The sequence below is a fragment of the Myotis nattereri genome (assembly GCF_964212035.1).
Source record: "Myotis nattereri genome assembly, chromosome: 1".
NCBI classification, from domain to species: domain Eukaryota; kingdom Metazoa; phylum Chordata; class Mammalia; order Chiroptera; family Vespertilionidae; genus Myotis; species Myotis nattereri.
The window spans coordinates 34,208,966-34,233,862 of NC_138075.1; the positions used below are offsets into that span (position 1 = coordinate 34,208,966).

The window sequence follows — 24,897 nt, forward strand, 5'->3', positions numbered from 1 at the left end:
GCCAAATGCTTTACAGTATTTGGAACATCAAGTGCATAAAGATCTTTTTCTAAAAGTTCAATTTAAGTCTCAGTTAATTTTTGTCTGAGGGAGGAATATTTTTTCCTTAAATCATTGAGGTTTCTTTCAGCAGTCTGAGCTGCCAATCAATTATCATGTGCTTTCTTCTCAGTGGAAATAATCTGCCCTTGATAAGAATGAATGATTCTCGCTCTAGCCAGTTTGGCTCAGTGGATAGAGCTTCGGCCTGCGGACTGAAAGGTCCCAGGTTCGATTTTAGTCAAGGGCATGTACCTTGGTTGTAGGCACATCCCCAGTGGGGAGTGTGCAGGATGCAACTGAATCGATGTTTCTCTCTCATTGATGTTTCTAACTCTCTATCCCTCTCCCTTCCTCTCTGTAAAAAATCAAAATATATATTTAAAAAAAATAGAAAAAGAATGAATGGTTCTCTCCAATTCTTCAAGATCTTTGGCTCGCTTTCTGTAGGTCTCCAACTCTTCAGCTACATGGCTGATCTTTTCCACGGGCTTTAGAAAGTTTTTCCTTTTTCTCTCTAACAGGTAATTTTCTTCTGTTATTTTCCTAAGAAGTATGATTACATTTACTTGATACAGGTTAGCCATTACTTTAAGTCTGTGCTGAAGCTTTTGAGTCTCATTTTCAAGCTGTTCATTTTCTGACTGTAAAGATGCTTCTTCATTCTGAAGATTTTCAGTACACTCTATAAGCTCTTCCTTCGTTTTTTCTACTTCAGTTAGTTGAGTGTATATTTGGTTTCTTTCTCCTTCAAGGGTTTTTAAAGAAGCCTTTAGCTTAGCAGGATGAATCAGCTTCTTCAAAGCTCCTTTTGGTTGATTATCTAAGAACGCACCATTTTATGAGTCACTCTTCATTACCAATTCCAAGTTATCCCTAAGTCTTCTGCTAGCACAGCAGCCCACTCTTGCTGCAAGCATTCATTTCATCAGAGACTTGATCTGATTTTCATTATCACATAGAACTTGTTTTGCATATACTTTGGAGTCTTCAATGTTATTTTCTGTTTATTTTGTTCACTCATTTTTTCCATTCTTCAGCTTCTTGTAAAAGCTGTTTCTGGCTTTCCTAAAGTTGGGAATTTTCACTCAAAGCATCTTACGGCTCGCTTAAGTCCTTCATTCGTTTGAAATATTTTGAAGGTTGCTTCGGCTTCAGCTACCTGTGATTTGAATGATTCTCATTCATCTTCCAAGGACTGGATCCTTTTCTGAAATATCCACCATCAATTCAAATTGCTCAGAATGTTTCGATTTCTCTCCCTTTAACTTTTTCTAGAAAGAGTATCTCTTCCTCAAATGCAGATTTGGAAGAGTTCAGCTTTTCACAGATTGCCTCCAAACTTTAAGCTTCTGTTGACTCCTTCTCAAAGCTGGAATCCTTTAATGACTAAGCTGCATTCTGTCCAGAACTCAAACCCGCACCGGGCAATGGCAACCAGACCACTACAGAGCGGAAGTGGGGGCGGGGGGGGGGGGCGATGCTGGAGGACATGGCGCCAGCAAGCCTCAAGTGTCCAAGCTATATGCTGGGGAGCCTTGGCCCCTATGTTACGATTTGCGTCTCGAAGGTCCAAGCCAAGAGCCTGAGATTTTCCCTCTCCTTGCCACCCACACCTCGGTTTAGTTTCCGCCAGGCCAAGCCAGGCACCTGCCAGAAGGCAGGACATGGTGAATTTATGCTACTACTTTAGCGAGATTCACAGACGTGTCCTGGGCCTTTGCTCTTAAAGGGGCTGGTACTCTACCTGGCAAAGCTACTCCACCTTTGGAAGTCCAGAAACTCGGGGCTGAAAAAATGGGATTTGGCTCAGGCTCTGCACTGTGGTATGGGCCACTCAGCCCAGATGACAAGGACTTTGGCCCAGGACACACATACCCCACTCCCCAAACAAACACTCTATGGGGTGACCTTGAGGCTCCCCCTGGAGACTCCTCCATGCAGCCTGGTTGAGCGCTGCACACCGCACTCCTGGACCAGGGGCCAGCGCCAGCGCCAGCGCCAGCCCCAATCCACAGCGCTTTCTTCTTGCAGTCCTGTAAGAGCCCATGGATGCTCAGAGGAACCTGCCAGTCCGGAATAATGGGTCGCACCATTGTGGCAGGATTTTTGGCAATATTTTATAAGCCCTTCAGACCTATACTTAATTTATAGAGGATTTATTTATAATGATGAACCCTTAAAGCACAGAGCTTGGGGCAATCGCAGCTTGTTTCTGTCTTCATTACAAAACCAAGGATTTTTGGTTTGACTGATTATGTTTATTTGGGCACAGACACATTTACTTAAGTCTTCTTTTATGAATACTCTGCTGAGCTCTGCTCGCCATACTGTTTTTTCATTCTTTCTTTCATTTGCTTTATATTAGTGTGATATTGCCTACTACCCTATGATAATTTTTACTTTTTTTCTTTTTGTTTTCTTTTAAAAAGGTTACTTTTGTTCAAATTTATTTGAAAGCATTCTTAGAGGTGATTTGTGGGAACAGCTTGGATGAAGATGGACCAATTGCCTGTCACTCTTTGTAAGTCCCAATGCAACTAATCTAATCCTTTATCATTCATTACATTTTTTTAAAACCTTCAAAGTTTTGGGCTTTGGTCTCTATTTTTTATCCTTCCTATAATTAAAATATAATAAAATTTTAAGTGAAGAGTAAGTGTGCATACATGAATAAAAAGTTGTACTCACTGTCAAAAGGATATCAGAATAGAGAATGATCTTGGAAGATTGTTGTGTTACAGACATTTGCACACTGAACTCTACTCCTGTTATTAAGGAATTACAGATGGGGAAGGCTTATCTATTCAGCATTCACAGGGGTGGGCAAAAGTAAGTTTAATCCTAGTTATAATACAAATAAATAACACAATAGTTAATAATACAAGAATAAACTCTGTTTTGTGTACTCAACTGTAAACCTACTTTTGCCAACCCTGTATGTTCTGAAACAAATACATAAACAACTGAGAGAAGGAAGAGAACCTACTAGTAGTTTCAAAATTACAAAATATACTGTCTCCTTCTTTACAGGAAAGGAACCCTTAGAAAATTTCATGTTAAAGAAATCTCTGAGACTGAGTCTGAGTTCAAAAGGATGTCCCAATTAGTAAATACAGAAGAATCTTTTGAACTGATCTCAAAAGACAGTGTAAAGGCACTATTTTTCTTCAATCACATGTAATTATTTAGCAACTCAAACTTTCTACCTTGATAAAGGTAGATAAACAGGCCTAAAAAAAATTGGAGAATCCTATCCAAAGAAGGGCAACTTGTTAGCATGACTACCAGCACTGTTGCAAAACAAATATTTCCAGATTTGCATTAATGCCTAGTTTAAGAAACCACATTGTTACTTCAGGCCTCAGGAAGTAAAGGAGCTTCACCCACCTTAGAATTACGGGTAGGGCAAATGAATAAATCAGGCACCAGAACATTTTAATAACTTGGAAACTTTTCTACTCATTCCTTCAAACTTCCTGTGTGTCAAAGTCTTGATGCATGAGCAACTTATTATTTGTAACATAATAACAAGTCTGTTTTTCATTTGTATCCATGTTTAATAAGCTTGTGTGATTAAAAAAATATATGGCGACATAAGAGGCCAAATAGAAAAAGTGGTCAAAGTAAGACGCAGTGTAAGCTCCTGGAATTGGCTGTAATTTATTCACATTGCCACAAATCAAGGTGTTAACTCAATCCTTTGCTTCTCTGCCAAGGGGAAAGGAGGAAAGTGGAAGGAAAAGAGAAATAAATATTTATTGAACAATGACCTCCAAACTTTTTTTATAATATATTTATAGCAGTAAAAAATATTTGAGCATGCATCTCCAAAATGTATATACTTATTTATAAATTATATATATTCAGTATATAATACATAATTATACACATAATATACTAACATAATAAGTATATTATAAAATATATACTAATTAAAGGATGAGATAAAGATACTTAATAAAAGTTCCAATAATTCCTCCCTATATCCTATCTTACATATCCTGGTGAAATGAATCCCACTTTGGAAACTACTATTATTAAATCGTCATTGTCAAACTCTTGATAAAACTTTAGGTCCCACAGAATTTAAATAAAAATTCACCAAGTCTACTGCATGGTCATAAAAATATCTGTTTATTACCTCCCAGAATACAATAAAATGGAAAACTGTTAAGACTCTGATGCACGAGAAATGAGGTAAGTGTTAAATCACCTTAGAAAATCTCAAAGTCAACCTGGCACAGCATAAAATCACTGGGAACTAAATAACTATCACGCAAGTAATAAGTGAATAATAGTTTTTACGAGTATCTTGGAAATGCAATGTTTCATTCCTGATATAAGTTTCCACCTAATTTTTTATCATTACTCCAGATAATGTATCAGACTTTATCCTTTCCTCAGACTCTCAAAAGAAAAGCATAGTCTTGGCTCCAATGGCTGTTCACTCATGGCAAAATTCAAGTACCACAGAGGAATGCCTGTCAACTTTCACAAGCCAACTATCATAAATGAGAACTGTTTTTCATCGTGGTAATGCAAACCACTATGCAACTAGCTATTTTGATTCATCACATTTTGGTACAACTTGCTTCTGGGAAAGTTGAGTCATACCATCTCTGGCTTGGCAATTCAAGCATAAACCTGCAGTGTACATACAGCTTTTTATATGTTATCCTGAGAAACCTGAAACAGCTGCACTGCTGGCAGGAAAACACAGGACCACCAGTAAAATATCCAAAACAGTTGCATCTTTTAATTTATGACTGTGCACTGTTTCAATAAAAGGTATATAAAACAGTTCAACTTTTTATAGGTAAAATGTAATAAACAGTCATACTCGGTGATGCCATAAATGTGTAAAAAAAGTTTATTTAAAATGATTAATTAGTGTTTGAAAATAGTGTTTCTTGAACACAGTCATAATCCAGCGCAATGAGCAAATATTTTTATATTTGAGTTATTAATGCTAAGTTGTAGATTCTCACTGCCCAAACCAAGTCAATTAAAATTTCTCTGCATAGCACTGAAGAAAATGCATTTCCCTTCTAGCAATCATTTACATGAAACATGTCTGTGAGAATGATTCTTTAAAGATCTGCCTATTTACATTGCTGTTTTTGATCTCTAGGGCTGCACAAAACCGTTACTGTTAAATATTTTAACCTATTCTCACCATGGCAACCCACATTAATTCCAATTTTTCAAAAATAAAACATAGTTCATTCTGTTATTCAACTGTGGGCTTTATTTTCTAGGTACCTTAACTTAATGTTCTTAAACACTTTAATTATTGTGGTACACCAAAGTATTTTCAAGGATCTGCCACATTGAAACCACACAAAGAGAATTTTGTATTTTGCCTACTTTTTCACATTAATCCACATCTGTGTTATTTTAATTCTTTCATGACCGTTACAAGTACATCACTGAATAGGATTCCTGGGGTTTCTGGCAGAGGTCAGTATCATTTCATGTACACCTTTATACAACTGAATGAGGAAGAAGTCTTAGCCAAATTTATTTCCAAAAGTCAAGCTCAGTTGGATTTTGGAGCCCAGAGGTAATTGCTCTGACTATTTAGCCAATCCCAGGGCAGTATTTCTGTTTTTCATGGGTTTATTTTAAATACCTGTAAATCTTATAAGCAGAAACCAAGGAGGGGAAAAAAGAAGTTTGCTTATTTTGGTATCTATACCTTATTATACCTTGTTTTTACTAAAAGCAGACTAAACTCAAAGATTTAAAAATCATACCTTTGATTATTTTCTTAATAAGGCTTTAAAAAAGTATGTTTTCAAAAGCATGTCTAATTCCTGTACAAAGGGCATCTTATGCCCTAACTTACACTCAGTCTAAAGTTGCCTTCCTTTGCCATTACCCATCAAAATCCCTTTCAAACAAACTTCGGAGAAGGGGGAGGAAAGGAGGCAATGGATCCTTAGAGGGGAGTAAGCTTTAGAAAACCACATTGAAGTTTGTTCCTGAACTTTGATTTCCTACACTGTCATTTTCTTCTGTTACATTTAGCAGCTTTTGCTCCCAAAGAAGGTGGTATAATTTACACTTAGCTTCAGAAAGACTTCATTTTCTCTGTTCTTTAACATAAGAGAGTTCCTCTAAGATTACTCTTTTACCATTTCCCTTCCTTTAAAAGCCCTATATTGACCATCTGGCTGAAGTCTTGGACTCAGCTCATTTTAGTGCTATTCAACAATGCTTTGAGTTCTGAGCGAAGGGCAGAGGGCAGGGTCGTCACTCAAGACCAAGAGGCAGTACTCTTCCCCTCCAGTCATAACCTCCCCATGAAAACCCTTAAAAAACTTTGGCTCCAGAGAATCAAAGAATCTTGGAATTTAAATTGAAATGAAAATGTGAAGTTCATTTTAGTTCCCTCTACCTCAAATTACCAGGCCCTATGGAGAATTAAAAGAAAAAAAACAACAACATAGTTAAAAACTTGGACGGGTTGAAACTAAGAAAGGGAGTGAACTCTAGAGACTAAGATTTTCTTTTTACAAGGTGGCCCATTTTTTAAAGTTTGCATTTAAAGCCATCATGCATTAAACAGACCAGTTCCAAGTAGTTCTGCCTCCTAGCCTACAAAATTTAAATATAAGTACCATTAAGAGAGATCAGCCATCTGATCTCAGCTGTCAAGATCAAGAGCTCTTGTAAGAAATTCAGCCAAAGCTATAAAAGATTTACATTAACAACCTGGAGTCTATCTCAATGAGATTTAAAAACAATCAGAGCAATAGTGTGCTCAATTACCACTAAAGAGAAGAAATATTCTGAAAACCGAGGTTAGTGCTCAGGTATCCTAATTTAATCATGAGGTCAGAATAATGAACTATCTACAGAGGGAAACTGATCATCATATATTCTAAGACAAATGGGGAAAGCAGTACATGTCAGAAATGTCCATAATTCTGAGGGCTGTTTGGTGATAAAAACATATGGCTTCATGAATTACAAGCAAAAATAGAACAAACTTCCACAAACAGTCATAATGTTTCTCTTGGCTTTATTATCTAGTTATCAAGTGAGAACACAACTTGAATAAACTAATTATTAAAGCTGTTTCAGATTTATACTACTATACTTGGTAATCAAGTGACCAATTATTTCAGACAGTCAGACCATCAGAACACCAAAGCTCAGATATGGAAATTAAAAGCCACAGGATGCTCATATAAGTCTTTATGAACTATAACTGAAGTAAATAAACTGTGAGATTTATTGCTATCAAAGAATCCACTAGGTATTTTAGGAGAGGTAGCTATTACTGAAAGTTAATGAAACTATACAGCAAAAGGAATACTTCCTTGACTTGAGTGTGAACTATCAAACACATAGAAGATAGAATTGTAATATATTCTATGAACAACTGGCAGTTGTAGTTTTGGATATCTCAATGGACAGACCTCTAAGAACAGATTTCATCAATTTAATACAGACAAATAAAGGAATATCTCAAGAATCAGGTGTGGTGAGATATATCTGAATAGAGCCATGAAAACAAAATCAAAAGATTTTTTAAAAAATATATTTTATTGATTTTTTACAGAGAGGAAGGGAGAGGGATAGAGAGTTAGAAACATCGATGAGAGAGAAACATCGATCAGCTGCCTCCTGCACACCTCCTCCTGGGGATGTGCCCGCAACCAAGGTACATGCCCTTGACCGGAATCGAACCTGGGACCTTTCAGTCCACAGGCCAACGCTCTATCCACTGAGCCAAACAGTCAGGGCCAAAAGATTTTTTATAAATCTTAAATATACTTCTCAAAATCAGATGTTTATCTCAGCAACAATTACATTTGGCTAATTTCAGTATTGTTCTTATATACTTAGATGAGAGTAAGCAGAAAAATGGTATGTTTTTACTTACTGATTCTTAAAACATTATGATCCTCATTCCTATGAATTTATTGAAGATAATAACGAGGGGAGAGAGAAGGCAAAGTTTCATGAAAAATCTAAAAATAAATCACATTAGAGTCATATAAAAATAACCATATGTAGATATGTAGATATTATATATCCCAGTGAGGGACAAGTGCCACTTCTGTGGTGGAAATAAAATAGATATTATAAAAATAAATATCCTAGTTTCTAAATTTTTTAAACTTCCTTTAAAAATCTAGTGTCCAGCCAAAACCGGTTTGGCTCAGTGGATAGAGCGTCGGCCTGCGGACTGAAAGGTCCCAGGTTCGATTCCGGTCAAGGGCATGTACCTGGGTTGCGGGCATATCCCCAGTGGGAGATGTGCAGGAGGCAGCTGATCGATGTTTCTCTCTCATCGATGTTTCTAACTCTCTCTCTCTCTCCCTTCCTCTCTGTAAAAAATCAATAAAATATATTAAAAAAAAAATCTAGTGTCCAATTCTGGTTTGTCTAATTTAATTTTTTACTATGAGATAAAAGTCCATGCTAACAGATGTGTGCCAAAAATTTCATCACATCTTTATAAAGGCAGGACGAGTAATTTTTCCCTAAGGGTGGGACAGGGAAAATGCAGGAATTCATATGTATGCAGCTCATTCATTCGTCAAATAATAAAAATAAAATTACTGAGTACCTAATATGTGCCAGGTACTGAAGCAACCCTGAGAATAAAACAGAGCAAAGATTCCATGGACCTTGTTTTCCATGCTTTCATGGACCTTATAATTCAGCAAGGGAAAAAAAGATGTTAAATAATTAATATAATGAGAAAATCAAGGCTCTATGGGTTTGGATAAAAAGGGAAGCCAACATGAGCAAGTTTAGAAAAGGTCTCCCTAAGAAAATGACAGGTATGTTTAGACCCAAAAGATGAGGAATAGAGCAGAGATCCAGCAGAAGAGCACATATGAAGCAGCAAGAAGCCATCGCACATACTGAGACATACAAAAAGGTGTCTCCAGCTAAGGATGAAGCTAGAGATGTAGGCAGATAGAATCCAAAAGAAGGCCTATACAACCAGTGTCACCCCAATAAATTCAATTTTGTTTAAAGTCATTATAGGAATGTTTAAGAACTGTGAAATTTATTCACAGGGCAATGGAGAGCCACTGAAAAGTTATTGTTAGCAACCTGATCATTTAAATAAGCTAAGTATTTGGCTGCATCGTGGACTGGAAAAAAGCAGTTGATTATAGAGAGACTCCTTATGACAGCAATTTTTAACCTTTTTCATCTCATGGCACACATAAATCAATTACTAAAATTCTACAAGATAAATAACTCATGATTTCACTCATTTGTGGAATACAGAGAACAACATAGACCGATAAACAGGGACAGATCTAAAGACAGAGAAAGAGCGATCAGACTATTAATCCCCAGAGGGAAAGTAGGGGAGGGAAGGGGCAAGGAGAAGAGATCAACCAAAGGACTTGTATGCATGCATATAAGCCAAACCAATGGACATGGACAACAGGGGGATGAGAGCATGAGTGTGGGGGGAGAGGGGGAGGGAAGGATGGGGTTCAATGGGGGGGGGGATGAGGACACATTTGTAATACCTTAACTAATGAAGAATTAAAATAAATAAATAAATAAATAAATAAATAAATTAAGAAATAAATTAAGAAATAAATAAGTAAAGGGCCAAAGATTCTACAGCACAACAAAAAAATGTATTTTGCCAATCTGACCAAAAAATAGGTATAATTTGGATTCATTAACACAAACAGCTATTGTAGTAGCTGTTGTCATTTTTTTTTTTTAATTTGGCAATCTAAGGGAAAAGACGTCAGTTCCCCTGACTAAATAGTCAAGTAGTACACAGAGAATAGTCACAACTGCAGCTGTCATTAATCCAGTCAATATTGGCATGAAAATACTGTTTGAACCATTCTTAGCCGACCTTGGTTTTAGCTAATATTACTACTTATAGCTACTAAGATTCCATATGGAGAAAACAAATTCAATTTTGTTCCTTGTTCAATGGTAGTCAAGCACTCTCCAAAGTTTGCAAAAGGAAAACTCTTCTCATTGGTGTGGTTTTCTATTGATGGCAAACTCTCTAAACTAAAATAAACAACCTCAGTTTTCTGTCCCGCATCACTTCCCATCTTTCCCTGTACTACATAAATACATAAAGATATCATGGTTTAGCCCTAACCGGTTTGGCTCAGTGGATAGTGCGTCGGCCTGTGGACTGAAGGGTCCCAGGTTTGATTCTGGTCAAGGGCATGTACCTTGGTTGCGGGCACACACCCAGTAGGGAGTGTGCAGGAGGCAGCTGATCGATGTTTCTCTCTCATTGGTGTTTCTAACTCTCTATCCTTCTCCCTCCCTCTCTGTAAAAAATCAATAAAATATATATTTTTTAAAAAGACATCATAGTTTAGTAGAAAAGACAAAGATTTTGGAAATGGATACATTTGACTTTGAATCCCTCCTTGAACAATTTATTAACATTATGATTTGGACAGTGCTTTTTATTTTTCAAGCCTCAGTTTCCTTATCTGTAAAAGTAAGACAACAATACCTCATAGTATTTTTTAGAAGATTAAACGAGAAAAGATATGTAAAGCATCTGGCATAGAACAGACATTCTATAAAGTGTAGTGTCCCTGTCCACCTTATGTATTCTCTTTGATACTATTATCCAAAATATGCTTTCATAATGAATAGGCTTTTCATAGCCCAAATTTCCAAAATATTTTACCTTCTGGTAATTAGTATGTACCTCTCCTTTCCCAACTCTGTGACTTTCCTATCTATTCTTACATCTATTCCAACAATAATAATGTTGCCCTCTCTCTTCTGCCTTTTACTGTACCCCAAATATGAAGATCTAAGTAGAGATTGTTTCTGTGTTGTTTTTTTAAATTAGACAAAATATAAGGAGTAGACCTGCTTGTTAATCTTTTACCATAGGTAACAGAGCAACCCAAGTACACCAATACCTACTTATTAAAAAACGAAAGGGAAAAATTTTACACACTTACATATATAACACATTTATATATACACAAGCATATATGTACAGATCTATATTTCACAATCCTATGCACAGCTTAGTACATTTTTTCTTTTAAAAACACATTTTTATTGATTTCAGAGAGGAAGGGAGAGGGAGAAAGAGATAGAAACATCAATGATGAGAGAGAATTACTGACTGGCTGTCTCCTGCATGCCCCACACTGGGGATCAAGCCCGCAACCTGGGCATATAACCTGATCGAGAATCAAACCGTGACCTCCTGGTTCATAGGTGTATGCTCAACTACTGAGCCATGCCAGCTGGGCCCATAGACTAGTATATTTTATTTCAAAAGTTAAAATGCTACATTACTTCCTCTCTCACTGACTATCCTTCCTCTTATTCTTCATAACCAGTATTTTGATTCCCATCACCATTAAATGGCCATTTTTCTGTACTCACCCTCCTCGACCTCTCTAAAAATCTGGAGACAGCCAACAGCTGTGAAATGCTCTTAGCCTCTGGCTTCTATAACAATGCCTATAATCTGGGCCACACTTCTACCCTTGACAAATGATTTTCCAAATTTTTCTTTTTCCACCTGCTTCCTAATTACTAGTTTTCCTTTTGGTTTACCTCCTCTTCTCCTACTCTTGACTCTATCTCTGAAATGTATGGCTTCATTTATCACCTCTGTTCTACTAAACCCTATAATTCTATCTTTTGTCCCTTTGCCCATCTTAGTTATAGCCAAGCGTTTTTATCTGCTTGGGTGTCCCAATGGTACTGCAAAGTTATTATTTTGATAACTCAACTCATCTTCCTTTACAAACCTACCCTCTCTGTATACCTCTTAGTTTCTCTTAATAGTTTCAATGTACTCTTAGGGTCATCTTGGAATCCTCTTTCTCCTGCACACCAATGAGAAACATACATCACACTCTCTCTCTACAGATATCTAATTCACGTCATCTTCTTTGCCACTATTGTTGTCTATTTCAGCTCTTTATAACCCCTTTCTTAGATTACTGTTAACAGTCTCTTAACTGACCCCCCTATGTACAGTATATTTTTTCTATTCCAACCTATTCATAGTTACTAAATTAATCTTAGGGCAAAGCACTGCATCACTCTCACACAAATACATTGGCTCCCTGCAGTATATAGAATAAAGTCCAAATTCCTTAGCCTACCATTCAAGGCCTACTATACTTGATTCTAAACATATTTCCCATTAGTTGTTTCCATGTACACTAAACTTAAGCCAAAGTCAATCATCAGGTTTTCAGTTATTTCTTATGAAAACATTGTAACTACACTCCATAACTTTGCTTATGGTGTTTCATGATCTTGGAATGCCCTCACCATTGCCTACCTTCCAAAGCCTTAGTTCAAATGTCAACCCCTCAACTTTAAACAGATACATGAACCCAGCTGGTATGACTCAGTGGTTGAGCACTGACCCATGAACCAAGAGGTCCCTGTTCGATTCCCAGTCATGGCACATGCCCGGGTTGCTGGCTCAATCCCCAGTGGGGGGCATGCAGGAGGAAGCCAATCGATGATGTTTCTCTTTCATTGATGTTTCTACCTCTCTATCCCTCTCCCTTCCTCTCTCTCTAAAATCAATAAGGAAAATAAATAAATAAACGGAATCATGAGAAGCTTCCCTATGCAACACAAAATGTGATATATGTGTGTGTGTATTATGTATTATATATATTACAACAAACAAAAACAATAAAATAAACAGCTAACCTTAAAAGCAAGAAAACTTTCAGGTGCCAGAAATTATATGGGAACTCAAAATCAGAGCATGAGCAGAGGCTAAAGTTCAGAAAGGTACTGGGTACCAGTGATTCAACACCCATATGAGGGACATGAGATGGGTCTCAGTCCTGTCAGAAGTAGGAACTGGGCTTGGCCCCTGCATATTAACCTAGATCTACAAAATGCTGTCCCATCTGTAAAACAACTTGTAGGAAATTTTGCTCACTTGCCTAGGGATAGTCACAAGAAAGTCTAGGAGTATGAGTAGAAAAGAAATCATAGAACTATCCCTTGGGGATACCGAAGGACTGTAGTTCAGTTTTAGGGAGTCAAAAATTATGCAGAAAGAAATAGGTGCCAAAAGGCAAGGAAAAAGACAATATAAAAAGACAATTTAAAAAATCAAACAGCAAGTCTGGGAATAAAAATCTCAATGGACATGTTAAGCAGTTGAAATTAGTGAGTTGGAAGATGTGAGAAAAAATACAAAGAATTTAGCAGAACTAAAAGACAGAAAATATGAAAGAACCATTAAAGGAGGTATTCCAGCAAGAAGGAAAATTAAACCCCAATGGGAAAAACAGAACACAAGGAACAAAGATGAGCCAAAACCACCACCATCACCATACACTGGTAACAAAAACAAGAAAAATGGAAGGAGGAAATCTAAGGTTAAGCATTCTATACTTTGTTTTATTCAGAGGAAGAGAGATGTGAACTTTTGACTTTTGAAAATAATATTTGTTAATTCTGAGTGGCAGAATTATAGTTTTTATATTCTACTCTCTGTATTCCTCTATGTTTGAAATATTTAACAATAATTTAGATGCCACCTCCTCTGGATTGTCCAAGCAGAATTATTTCTTTCCTCCTCTGAATTTGCACAGTACTTTACCTCTCTTGTAAGTACCATGACAAAATGTTATACATTTCCTGTTAGATAAGTTTCTTGATAGCAAGATAAATATCTATTCACTAACAGCCATCACATTAAAAAAATAATAAATCATCCTAACTTGAAGCAGAGAGTATAGAATTTTAAAAGTAAATAAAAATTCTGAATGGCCAGGATAATAGATGGCAAATAAAAACACAGAGGATATGAAGAATTACCACCACAAACTATTAAGCTTGGCAGAGGATTGAAGGGAACACAAGTTGTACACCAGTCACTGAAGAAAATGGGAAAGTTTCCTGGAAATTAGAAGATGCATATAAAAATGACAGAGATATGGGGTGTAACTTTATTTAAATTATAAATATTAGCATTTTTAATAGATATATTTAAAATTTGCTTTGAGATTTTATCCTATCTCATAAGCTGAACTCTGTGTGTTAACCAATTTTATACTCAAAAAGACATACTAAATGGAATATAGCCGTGAATGCAAAGAAAAACAAGAAATTCAAACAGAACTGGGCACACCCAAAGCTAGATATTTTGTAAGATATTTATTTTTCCATTCAAAACACTTTCTCAAAAGCTCTATTTCACACATTGGAATCTGAATCATGTCAATAACTTATATAAATCTCTAAAGCAAACAATAACAAGCAAAGACAAAGTCAAGTGGATAAAATAACTGATGTTTTCTCTTAATTATGGAAAATTCTATTTTCCTGCAAGTAGAAACAAGTTCATAAAATATCTACTCAGGGGACGAGTTACCATAAGCAATAAAATATGAAAAAGCTCCAAGAGTTCTGGTTTAATGCATAACAATTTCAAGTTTTTAAAAAGCATTTTTAATACTTAAGCCCACAGAAAACTTGCACTCTCTTCCAAGAGCAAACCACAGCATCACTTTGGGGGAAAGAAAATCTATGCCCATTATCATTAAGTAATGTGCTAATGCAATCAATTTTATTAAAAAAAATGTAGCTTATCTGGAACAGAATGCTTTAATAGATTAGTCAGTTAGTTGGTTACATACCATCTGAACCAAAAACTTCATATGTAAAGAAAATATTTTCCTATTACTTAAAAAATTATAGCAGCATTTTCAGTATTCTCTTTTGCTTCCCAACTACATTTTCTGGCAATGCATTATGACTCTGCATATGCTGGTATAATATTTTAATTAAAAACACATTCTAATCATTTACATATGACTTATTTTTGAAAGTCAAAAGTTTTAAAAGTTTAATTCAATTTTTTTAAATGTTTAATTTAAACCTATGTTTCTTATTTCATCACTTTTAAAGGATAAAGGAAATAAAAAACCTACTATTTCCTTGAATTCCATCTTATAGTAGAAAAATTATTTCCAAAATAATTAAAATAAGCCAATAAATAAAATCAAACCGTGATTTGCTGGTTCATGGGTCAACGCTCAACCACTGGGCAATACCAGCCTGATACATAGAGTTCTTATTTATATATCATGCTTGGGGTGAATCTGCCACAGTGTGTTAACAAAATTAAAAAAAAAATCCAAACTAAGATTACTTTGATATATTTTGTTCCTAATTGGCCTCCATTTGTAAAAACTAATGTTTCATAGAATAAAAATAGGATTTGCTTGAAATGATATAAAATAAATACCAAGGAGATAAATCACATCCTTAAAGATACACTTCAGATTAATCCTACAGGTGTTTACTGAAAATAAATTTTAAATGTTTCATAAAGTAAATGAGAAGAACAGTAGGTAAAGACTGTATACACAGTATAATAATGGAAGTAATTCAGAATCCTAAAACTGAGAGAGGACATTATAATGAAACTAGAGGCCTGGTGCACAAAAATTTGTGCACTCGAGGGGAAAGGGGGTCCCTCAGCCTGGCCTGTGCCCTCTCACAGTCTAGGACCCCTCGGGAGATAACGACCTGCTGGCTTAGGCCTGCTCCCGGGTGGCAGAGGGCAGGCCCAATCCCTAGGTGCAGCCCCTGGTCGGGCTCAGAGCAGGGCCGATTGGGGAGTTGGGGCGCTGCCCCGTCATGCACAGAGCAGGGCAGATTGGGAGGTTGTGATGCCACCCTCAGTCACGCTCAGGGTAGGGCCAATTGGGGGGTTGGGGCACCATCCCGTCACACTCAAGGCAGGGTCGATGGGGAGGTTGCGGCGCCACCCCCTGTCACGCACAGAGCAGGGCCAATCAGGGGGTTGGGGCGCTGCCCCCGTCACACACAGAGCAGGGCCCATCAGGGTGTTGGGGCACTGCCCTCTATCACCCACAGAGCAGGGCCCATCAGGGTGTTGGGGCGCCGCCACTCTCACACTCAGGGCAGGGCCGATGGGGAGGTTATGGCTCTACCCCGTCACACACAGAGCAGGGCCCATGGGGGTTGGGGGGGTTGGGGAGCTCCCCCCTATCAGGCACAGAGCAGGGCTGCTCAGGGGGTTGGGGCCCCGCCCCCTGTCACACACAGAGCTGCAGGGCGATCAGGGGGTTTGGGCGCTGCCCCCTGTCACGCTGATCCCGGTGCCAGGAGGGATATTACCCTTTTACTATATAGGGTAGAGGCCTGGTGCATGGGTGGGGCCGGCTGGTTTGCCCTGAAGGGTGTCCTGGATCAGGGTGGGGGTCCCCACTGGGGTGCCTGGCCAGCCTGGATGAGGGGCTGAGGGCTGTTTTCAGGCTGGGAGTGACTGAAGTTCCCAACCGCTCCTTTTTTTCTTTTTTTTTTTATTCTGGGCCAGCTTTACCTTGAGGCTTGGCTCCAGCTCTTAGGCCTCCGCGCAGCTGAAAGTAGGTTTCTGGCCTTTGCTTACAATGTTGCAAATCAGGAACACAAGGATTGGACAGTCGAGCATTGGAAAAAAGTCAAGTGGTCTGATGAATCACGTTTCCAGTTGCATCATGCAGATAGAGTGAGAATTTGGCGGAAACAGCATGAAAGCTTGCACCCCCCCATGCATGAGTACAACCCTTCAAGCTGATGGGGGCAGTGTTATGGTTTGGGGCATGTTTTCCTGGCATGATTTGGGCCCTTTAATTCATGTGGTACGTCTGAATAGCACAACATACCTAAGTATCGCTGCTGATCAAGTTCATCCTGTCATGTTGATGGCGTATCCCAATGGAGATGGCTTCTTCCAACAAGACAATGCACCATGCTACGGTGCTCGTATTGTGCAGGAGTGGTTTCAAGAACATGAGGGAGACTTTACCTTGCTTAGGTGGCCCCCACAATCACCAGATTTCAATCCAATTGAGCATTTGTGGGACAAAGTTAAAAGAGCCATCAGGCAGCTGGTTCCACAACCATCAAATCTCACAGAACTGGACAGTGCTATTCATCAGGCATGGTGTCAGATTCCTCGCATCACCTTTCAACATCTCGTGGAGTCAATGCAAAGAAGAATCACTGCAGTATTGAAGGCAAAAGGTGGCCCAACGAAGTACTGATGGGGTGGTCATAATAATCTGGCCACTCCGTGTATATATGTATGTGTGTGTGTGTGTGTGTGTGTATCCCACGTTCAAAGGCTGTTAAATCGCATTGTTTACCCATATCTTCAGAAAAAAATCACTCCTACTGTCATAAACAACCTGCTTCCCTATTTATAAAGGCCTGGCCCTCTAGCAACTTCAGCACTAAATTATAGCTAATTTGCCTACAAACGTCAGGTGGTCATAATAATCTGGCCACTCAGTGTATTAGCACAATATAATTAAAGTACTAAAATTACTCATGTGATCTTGATTCATAAAAAATAAAGTATGTGCTTATAAAGGAATTTTACGAAGTATCCCAATGGTTTATGCCCTTCTTGTCTTGTGGTTACAGAGAAGAATGACAAAAGATTTATTCAGCCTCAGGTCTGGGCACATATTATAAAGGGTTTCTTTTTTTTTTTTTTAATATATTTTATTGATTTTTTACAGAGAGGAAGGGAGAGAGATAGTTAGAAACACCGATGAGAGAGAAACATCGATCAGCCGCCTCCTGCACATCTCCCACTGGGGATGTGCCCGCAACCCAGGTACATGTCCTTGACCAGAATCGAACCTGGGACCTTTCAGTCCTCAGGCCGACGCTCTATCCACTGAGCCAAACCGGTTTCGGCATAAAGTGTTTCCTATAAGAAATCCATTTTGTATTCAAGTTTATTCCAAATTAAAAAAAAGAATACACATAATGTTAGAATTCCTTCATATGGAGACTCCATCTTTTTCCTGGCAACGAGTTCTGGATAGAGGCCAACGTACTGTACCTGGCTTCTCTCTTAAATAAGAAGTTTTTTCCATGACTCAGAAGATGAATTTTTTAAAAAGGAAATGCTACCTATGTCTCTAGAAAAGATTTCTGAACACAATAGGAGTCTATAATTTTGGAAATATCCTTACACCTAAAGAAGTTTACCTTGCACAAGAAAGCACTGCTGAGACTTGATGAGTGAAAAGCACTTGGGCCCACATGATGATAGTAAGTGGTTCTTAGGAACTTTGAAATTCTGATTAATGTCTTTATATTCGCTGCTTAATTGCACTGACTGAATTTTTCATTAGGTGGTCAGTTATTTTATTGGCTTTGGAAAACTGTTAAAGTCATATTTACAATAAGAATTTCCTAAACGCTGAAACCGGTTTGGCTCAGTGGATAGAGCGTCGGCCTGCGGACTGAGGGGTCCCAGGTTCGATTCCGGTCAAGGGCATGTACCTGGGTTGCGGGCACATCCCCAGTGGGAGATGTGCAGGAGGCAGCTGATCGATGTTTCTCTCTCATCGATGTTTCTAACTCTCTATCTCTCTCCCTTCCTCTCTGTAAAAAATCAATAAAATATATTTAAAAAAAAAAAAGAATTTCCTAAACATTTATTTCCTCACAGTGAACAAAGACTTAAGACTCCTTAATAGTTATGTTTGCATGAAAACTCCTTGAATTCTCATTATTTATTTTCCTATGAATAGTTAAGACAATAAAATGGTTCTCATTACTAGCAAAGAAACTAGAGATAATTTATCATAGAAAATTATTAGTTCTAGAAACTAAAATTGAAGTGCCTGGCTTATCAGAACTTGGACAATTTGTAGTTTTATAATTCTTATGGAATTTTATAATTTTTAAGGCATTAGGAGGAAATCAGTTTTTATGCTAGTATAAACGAATATATTTGCAAACTTATTTTGGCTAATTTGGGCAAACATTTTAGATACTACATATAAACAAGAAACTAAAGATCTCATATTTAATGCTTTAAAAATAGCATAGCATAAAGAAAACGGAAGGTTAAGAAAGATCTCTAAAACACAGAAAACTGAGGGACAGCATTTTAATCAATTGATGCTTTAATGCTGTAGGTAATTGGCAATGTTTAAACTCAGATTTGATTACAAAAGAGTGAGAGGAATTTGACAATGTGAGTTTTCCCCTAGTGTGCTTCCTTTCTTTCTTTGCTCAAGGGCAAGCATTTTAGTCTGTAGTGATGCAAAAATATGCATGTTCTGCTGTAACCATAATTTGCTGACAAAATATGTAGAACAGAGAATAGGTTCAGAGCTTGCAGTTTAACTTACTTCTACTCCATGGTTTTGATGAGTCATATTTCAATGACAAAAGAAAATAAGCCATTGATAAGGTGCAGGTCAACAGATTATATAATCAGATCAACTGTATACAAATACTTTTCATGTTTCTATTCTTATTTGGTTCTCATAAAAACCCACTGAAGGAGGAAAGAGGGGAGGAAAGAAGATTAACCTCAATTTCTAAAGAGCAAGTCATGGCTCAGAGAAGTTAAATATGGCCAAGGTAATGTCACCTCCACTTACCAGGAGAGGGTAATAGAAACATGAGTAAGACTGGAAAGTGATTACATATGGTGGTCAAGAAGACAAAAATGAATTACAGATATGAATGAGGGACCAGAACATTAGGAAAATGGTAGAGAAGGCAGCTCCCAACTTCCATCCCTCCACAGAAACATTGGAAATAAGTAAAAACTGTCCGTCAGAAACAACTTTGTCAAACTCTGAAAAACAGTTAAAGGTTTATAGCAACCAAGGGAAGGCTGAATAAAGAAAAAAAGCTACTTAAAAATGGTAGCATACTTTGGAATTGTTACTTGCCCTTGCCCATACCCTCCCCAGCTCAGCAGCCCATCATCCCTGTGCTGGACCAGGACCCCTGGCTCCAGAGGAAACAGAGCAGATATTACAAGCAAATTATTGTGCTTCTCTGTTCTATCTTGTCTGGAGGCTACCTGAAGAAATGGCACAAGACACTCATCACTATCTGGGGAAAAAGATACGGCTGAGAGATATAATAGACAACCTAAAGCCAGGGAGGAAATGCTGGGGAGAGAATATACAGTTTTTTAAAAATGTACATGGAACACTCTCTTGGACAGAACATATGGTAGGCCACAAAACAAGTCTTAAGACTGAAATCATACAAAGCATCCTCTCTGATCACAATGAAATGAAACCTGAAATGAAAAAAAAAAAAAGGAAAGTTGAAAATTCATGAATATGTGGAAATTAAACAATATACAGTTAAACAAGCCATGGGTCAAAGAAGATATCAAAGAGGAAATTAGAAAATACTTAGTGATGAATAAAAATGAAAATACAACACACAAAACATGCGATACAGAGAAGGTGGAGCTAAGAGAAAAGTTTATAGCAATTAATGCTTACATTAAGAAGACCTCAAATCAATAACTTAATGTTATACATTAAGGAATTAGAAAAAGAAGAGCAAACTAAATGGAAAACTAGCAAAAAGAAGGAAATAATGATTAGAAAGAACATAAATGAAATAGAGAACAAAAAGGAATAAAAAAAATCAATTAAAAAAAACTTGGTAGTTTGAAAAGATTAGCAAAATTGACAACCTTTAGCTAGATTGATGAAGAAAAAGACAAAAGATGCCGAAATCTAAAAACTATCTATAAATAATTATATGCCAACAAAGTAGATACCTAGATGATATGGACAATTCCTAGAAACACACAATTTATCTGAACTGATTGAAGTAGAAACAGAAAATCTCAACAGACCTATAAAAACTAAGATATTGTATCAGTAATCAAAAACTTTTCAGAAAATAAAAGTCCAGAACCAAGTTGCTTCATTGGTGAGGTCCACTAAACATTTAAAGAATTTGTATTAATCCTTTTCACACTCTTTGAAAAAATAAGGGGAGGGAAAATGGCGGCGGTATAAACGGACTTGTCCTGTGCCTTGTCCTGGAGCAGATAAGGGTGAGCAGCTGAAACGGGTAACATGCAGCCTGAATAGGCAGAGGATTTTCAGCTGAGAGACTGTCTGCAGCTAGGAAAGACCAAGAACCCCCAGGAAAAAAAGGACGGTTGGAGACTGCGGCTGAAACCTCTCATGGTGCACCAGCTAAGCAGCGGAGACTGCGCCATCTTGGGTGGTTGTTGCCGGCATCCAGAGACCAGCTACTAACCTGGAAACAAGGGATCGCAAGCAGTGTGACTGCCTGAACTCAGACGAGCACTGCTTCTTCTCACGGAAAGGCTGGACATCCCCTAAAGGTGCGGTTTGCAATTTGGTTTGGAGAGAGAACCGAGCTCGCGCGCGCAGGGCAAAATCTGCGCCCCACAGAGTCCGCAGCGGTTGGGACCAGCGTGACCCGCGAGTGGGGAAGGGGCCCCTCAGGGCTGCTGGCAGAAAGGAACGCTAAAAATAAGCCCATAGCTGGACTGGATGTAAAAAAGCAGCCTTGGACTTTGCCAATCTGCTGGCTGCTTGGTGTCAGGGGCGAGTGGGCGCGCGGAGACTGCGGCGGAGACTGCGCGCGGAGACTGTGCGCAGACCTGGAAGGTGGAGGCTTGCAAATTCGCACAACGTATCAGGCTCTTGTTACAGTTCCCCTTAGATCCGTGCATTTGATTATTAAACCCAGTGCATGGGATTCCCCAGTTGGGGTCATTCGCAGAGCCTGTAGGGGAAAGTTCTTTTTGGGGAGCCTGGGAAACAGCGGGCAGTAACAAAGAACCAGCTCTGGGCAGTGTTCTTTCCCAAATCAGTTCCAAATACCATAGAGAAAAAAAAAAAAAACCCTACTGATAGAGAGGACTTATAGCCTCGGAGGTCAATCCAGACACACTGCCACCCAGAGGCAGAGCCACGAACTGTCTCTTCTGTGATCACAAATAAAGGCAGTCTGGTAAACAAATACAACCTGCCTTAAAATCAGGTCTGTGGTTTACTGCACGGAGGGACAGTGTATCTCAGGGAAGTTCAACACTCCCCTGAATGCCTGGCAGGACTAAGGCGTGCCAAAAAGAAGAGTGGAAGATCTGAAGCACCTTCACTTCCGAATATTGATATATATATATATATTTTTTAATTCTTTTTTCACCATTTCATTACGAACCTATTTTATTACTATTTTTTTTATTTTATTCATCACTTGATTTTACCTTTTTAATTACTACATTTTTTTAACCAGTATTATTGCTATCCTTTTACCATTTTTTCAAGTGTCATTTTTTTTTCTTTATTTTATTTTCGGATTAGTGTTCTACACTCTATTTTCATCGTTCCTTTAGCATCATTTCTCTCTATCTCACATTTACCCTTAAGCCAAAACTCTCTTCCTCACTTTTCCCCTTTTGTTGTCCTGTTTCTCTTACCCTATTCCTGCTTTGGATTTTCCCTATTCCTTCTTTCTACTCACTGTCTAAATTTCACCCTACTTATATATCTAATTTCCAATCCCTCGCTCTAAATCCATATACACCTCTCTCTTATCTTTCTTCACTATCTAATTTTTTCTTCTCTGTTGTTTTGCTAGTGTTTGCTTGATTTTGAGTATATTGGGGTTTTTTATCCTTGTGTGGGAAATTGTTTTGTTTTTCATTTTCATTTTTCTGTTTTGCTTACTTTTTCTTTATCTGGTTATTTTTGTGCTTCTGTTTTCCCTTGCCTCGCTTGATATTGGTGGTTGTTTGTAGTTTGCATTAGTCTCCAGGGATCTGCTGCTGGAGTTCATTGAGATTGGTTGCAGTTCTCTTGGAGTTTTCTCCCCATACAAATAGCCTCTTCCCCACCTCTATTTCATTCTCTTACTTTTTTTTTTTTTTTTTGGTCTGTTTGTATTTTTCTTCTCTCCCTTTTCCCAATCTCATTTCGGCACTCCTTTTTGTTTTTTATTTTTCTCTTTAATCTTTTTCTCTTTTTTCTTCTTTATCCCCTAATTCTCTTCGCTCGGGGGGTCACCTTTATTTGGGGTTATTAATATCATGAATGCATTTAGTTCAGTGCCTTGTACGTTGTGCCTTGTTGTGTTGTATTTTGTGCCTTTGAATCAGCGCAGCAGAGAGAGAACTACATAACCAAACACCTTGAGAAGAGAAATCATGGTGAAACAAAGAAACAACCCAAATATGAAAGAAAAACAGGCATCATCAGAAAAGGAAGTAAACGAAATGGAGGCAATGGAGGCAAGCAACCTGTCAGAGAAAGAATTCAGAGAAATGGCCATAAGGTGGATGAAAAGAATGGAAGACCAATTCAACAATATGTGTAGGAACCAAGAGGAAATGAAGAAGAACCAAGAGGAAATGAAGAGAAACCAAGAAGAAATGAAAAATGACATCACTGCCATAAAGAACTCAATAGAAAGCATCAACAGTAGACTAGAAGAAGCAGAGGACCGCATCAGCGAGCTAGAAGACAAGGTAGAAAAAAATACCCAAACAGAACAGCTTCTAGAAAAAAAAATTAAAAAGCAGGAGGAGAGCCTAAGAGAACTCTGGGACAATGCTAAACGAAACAACATCCGAACAATAGGGTGCCAGAAGGAGAGGAAACTGAGCAAGGAATAGAAAACCTGTTTGAAAAAATAGTAACAGAAAATTTCCCTGATATAGGGAGGAAAAAACTCACACAAATCCAAGAAGCTCACAGAGTCCCAAACAAAATGAACCCGAAAAGACCGACACCAAGGCACATAATAATTAAATTGGCAAACACCAACGACAAAGCAAGAATCTTAAAAGCAGCCAGAGAGAGACAGAAAGTTACCTACAAAGGATCCCCCATCAGACTAGCGACCGATTTCTCAACAGAAACACATCAGGCAAGAAGGGAATGGAATGAAATATACAAAGTCATGCAAAGGAAGGGTCTGAATCCAAGAATACTGCACCCAGCGAGGCTATCAATCAAAATTGAGGGTCAAATCAGGAGCTTCACAGACAAAAACGGTCTACGGGAGTTTATTACAACCAAACCAGCAATGCAAGAAATGCTAAAGGGTCTGCTGTAAATAGAAAAAACAGGAAACAAAGAAGGAACGCAGCGGTAAAGAACAAAAATGGCGACTAGCAAGTTTCTATCAATAATAACTTTAAATGTAAATGGATTAAATTCCCCAGTCAAAAGGCATAGGGTAAATGAGTGGATAAGAAAACATGACCCATATATCTGCTGTCTACAGGAAACCCACCTCAGAAAAAAAGACGCACACAGACTGATGGTGAAGGGATGGAAAAAGGTTTTTCAGGCCAATGGAAGTGAAAAAAAAGACGGGGTAGCAATACTTATATCTGACAAATTAGATCTCAAAGTGAAGGACATAAAAAGAGATCAAGAAGGCCACTTCATAATACTAAAGGGAACAGTCCAACAAGAAGAAATAACTCTAGTAAATATATATGCACCCAATATAGGAGCACCCAAATACGTAAGAAATCTTCTGGAGGAGATCAAGGGAGAGATTGACAGCAATACAATCATAGTAGGGGACCTTAACACCCCATTATCTCCACTGGACAAATCCTCTAAACAGAAACTCAGCAAAGAAACATCAATCCTAAATGACTCACTAGATCAGATGGAATTAATTGACATCTTCAGAACATTTCACCCCAAAGCCACAGAATATACATTCTCCTCAGGTGCACATTTGTCATCTTCAAAGATAGACCATATATTGGGTCGCAGACAAAGTCTCTTCAAATTCAAGAAAATTGAAATCATATCAAGCATCTTCTCAGACCACAAAGGCATAAAACTGGAAATCAACTACAACAAAAACAATCCGAAAAAATCAAACACATGGAGACTAAATAGCATGCTATTAAACAATGACTGGGTTACCAGTGAGATCAAAGAAGAAATAAAAAACATCATGGCAACAAATGACAATGAAAACACAACAATCCAAAAAAACCTATGGGACACAGCAAAAGCAGTCTTGAGAGGGAAGTTCATAGCTCTACAAGCCTACTGCAAGAAACAA

The 24,897-nt window shown here is 38.0% G+C and overlaps 1 protein-coding gene and 1 pseudogene across 5 annotated transcripts in view; both read right to left on the bottom strand.

The window, feature by feature from the left end:
• MNAT1 (MNAT1 component of CDK activating kinase) overlaps positions 1 to 24,897 on the bottom strand; it is a 217,440-nt gene that overhangs the window by 4,105 nt on the left and 188,438 nt on the right. The window contains exons 8-9 of one of the 4 annotated variants that reach the window (XM_081090424.1): positions 7,937 to 7,965; positions 3,430 to 3,750 (exon numbers count right to left, since the gene is read on the bottom strand). The exons of 1 other annotated variant lie outside the window; for it this stretch is intronic. In XM_081090424.1, coding sequence (XP_080946550.1) covers positions 3,722 to 3,750; positions 7,937 to 7,965 — 58 coding nt within the window. In that variant the 3' untranslated portion in view covers positions 3,430 to 3,721. Of the gene's footprint in view, positions 1 to 3,429; positions 3,751 to 7,936; positions 7,966 to 24,897 lie in introns of those variants that run through there. 2 more of the 4 variants (XM_081090426.1, XR_013995958.1) reach the window with 2 other exon arrangements.
• Positions 408 to 2,135, bottom strand: LOC308526727 (melanoma inhibitory activity protein 2-like; annotated as a pseudogene). The gene is made up of 2 exons: positions 1,728 to 2,135; positions 408 to 1,428 (listed from the first exon to the last, which is right to left on the bottom strand). The product of its transcript is annotated as a melanoma inhibitory activity protein 2-like (transcript).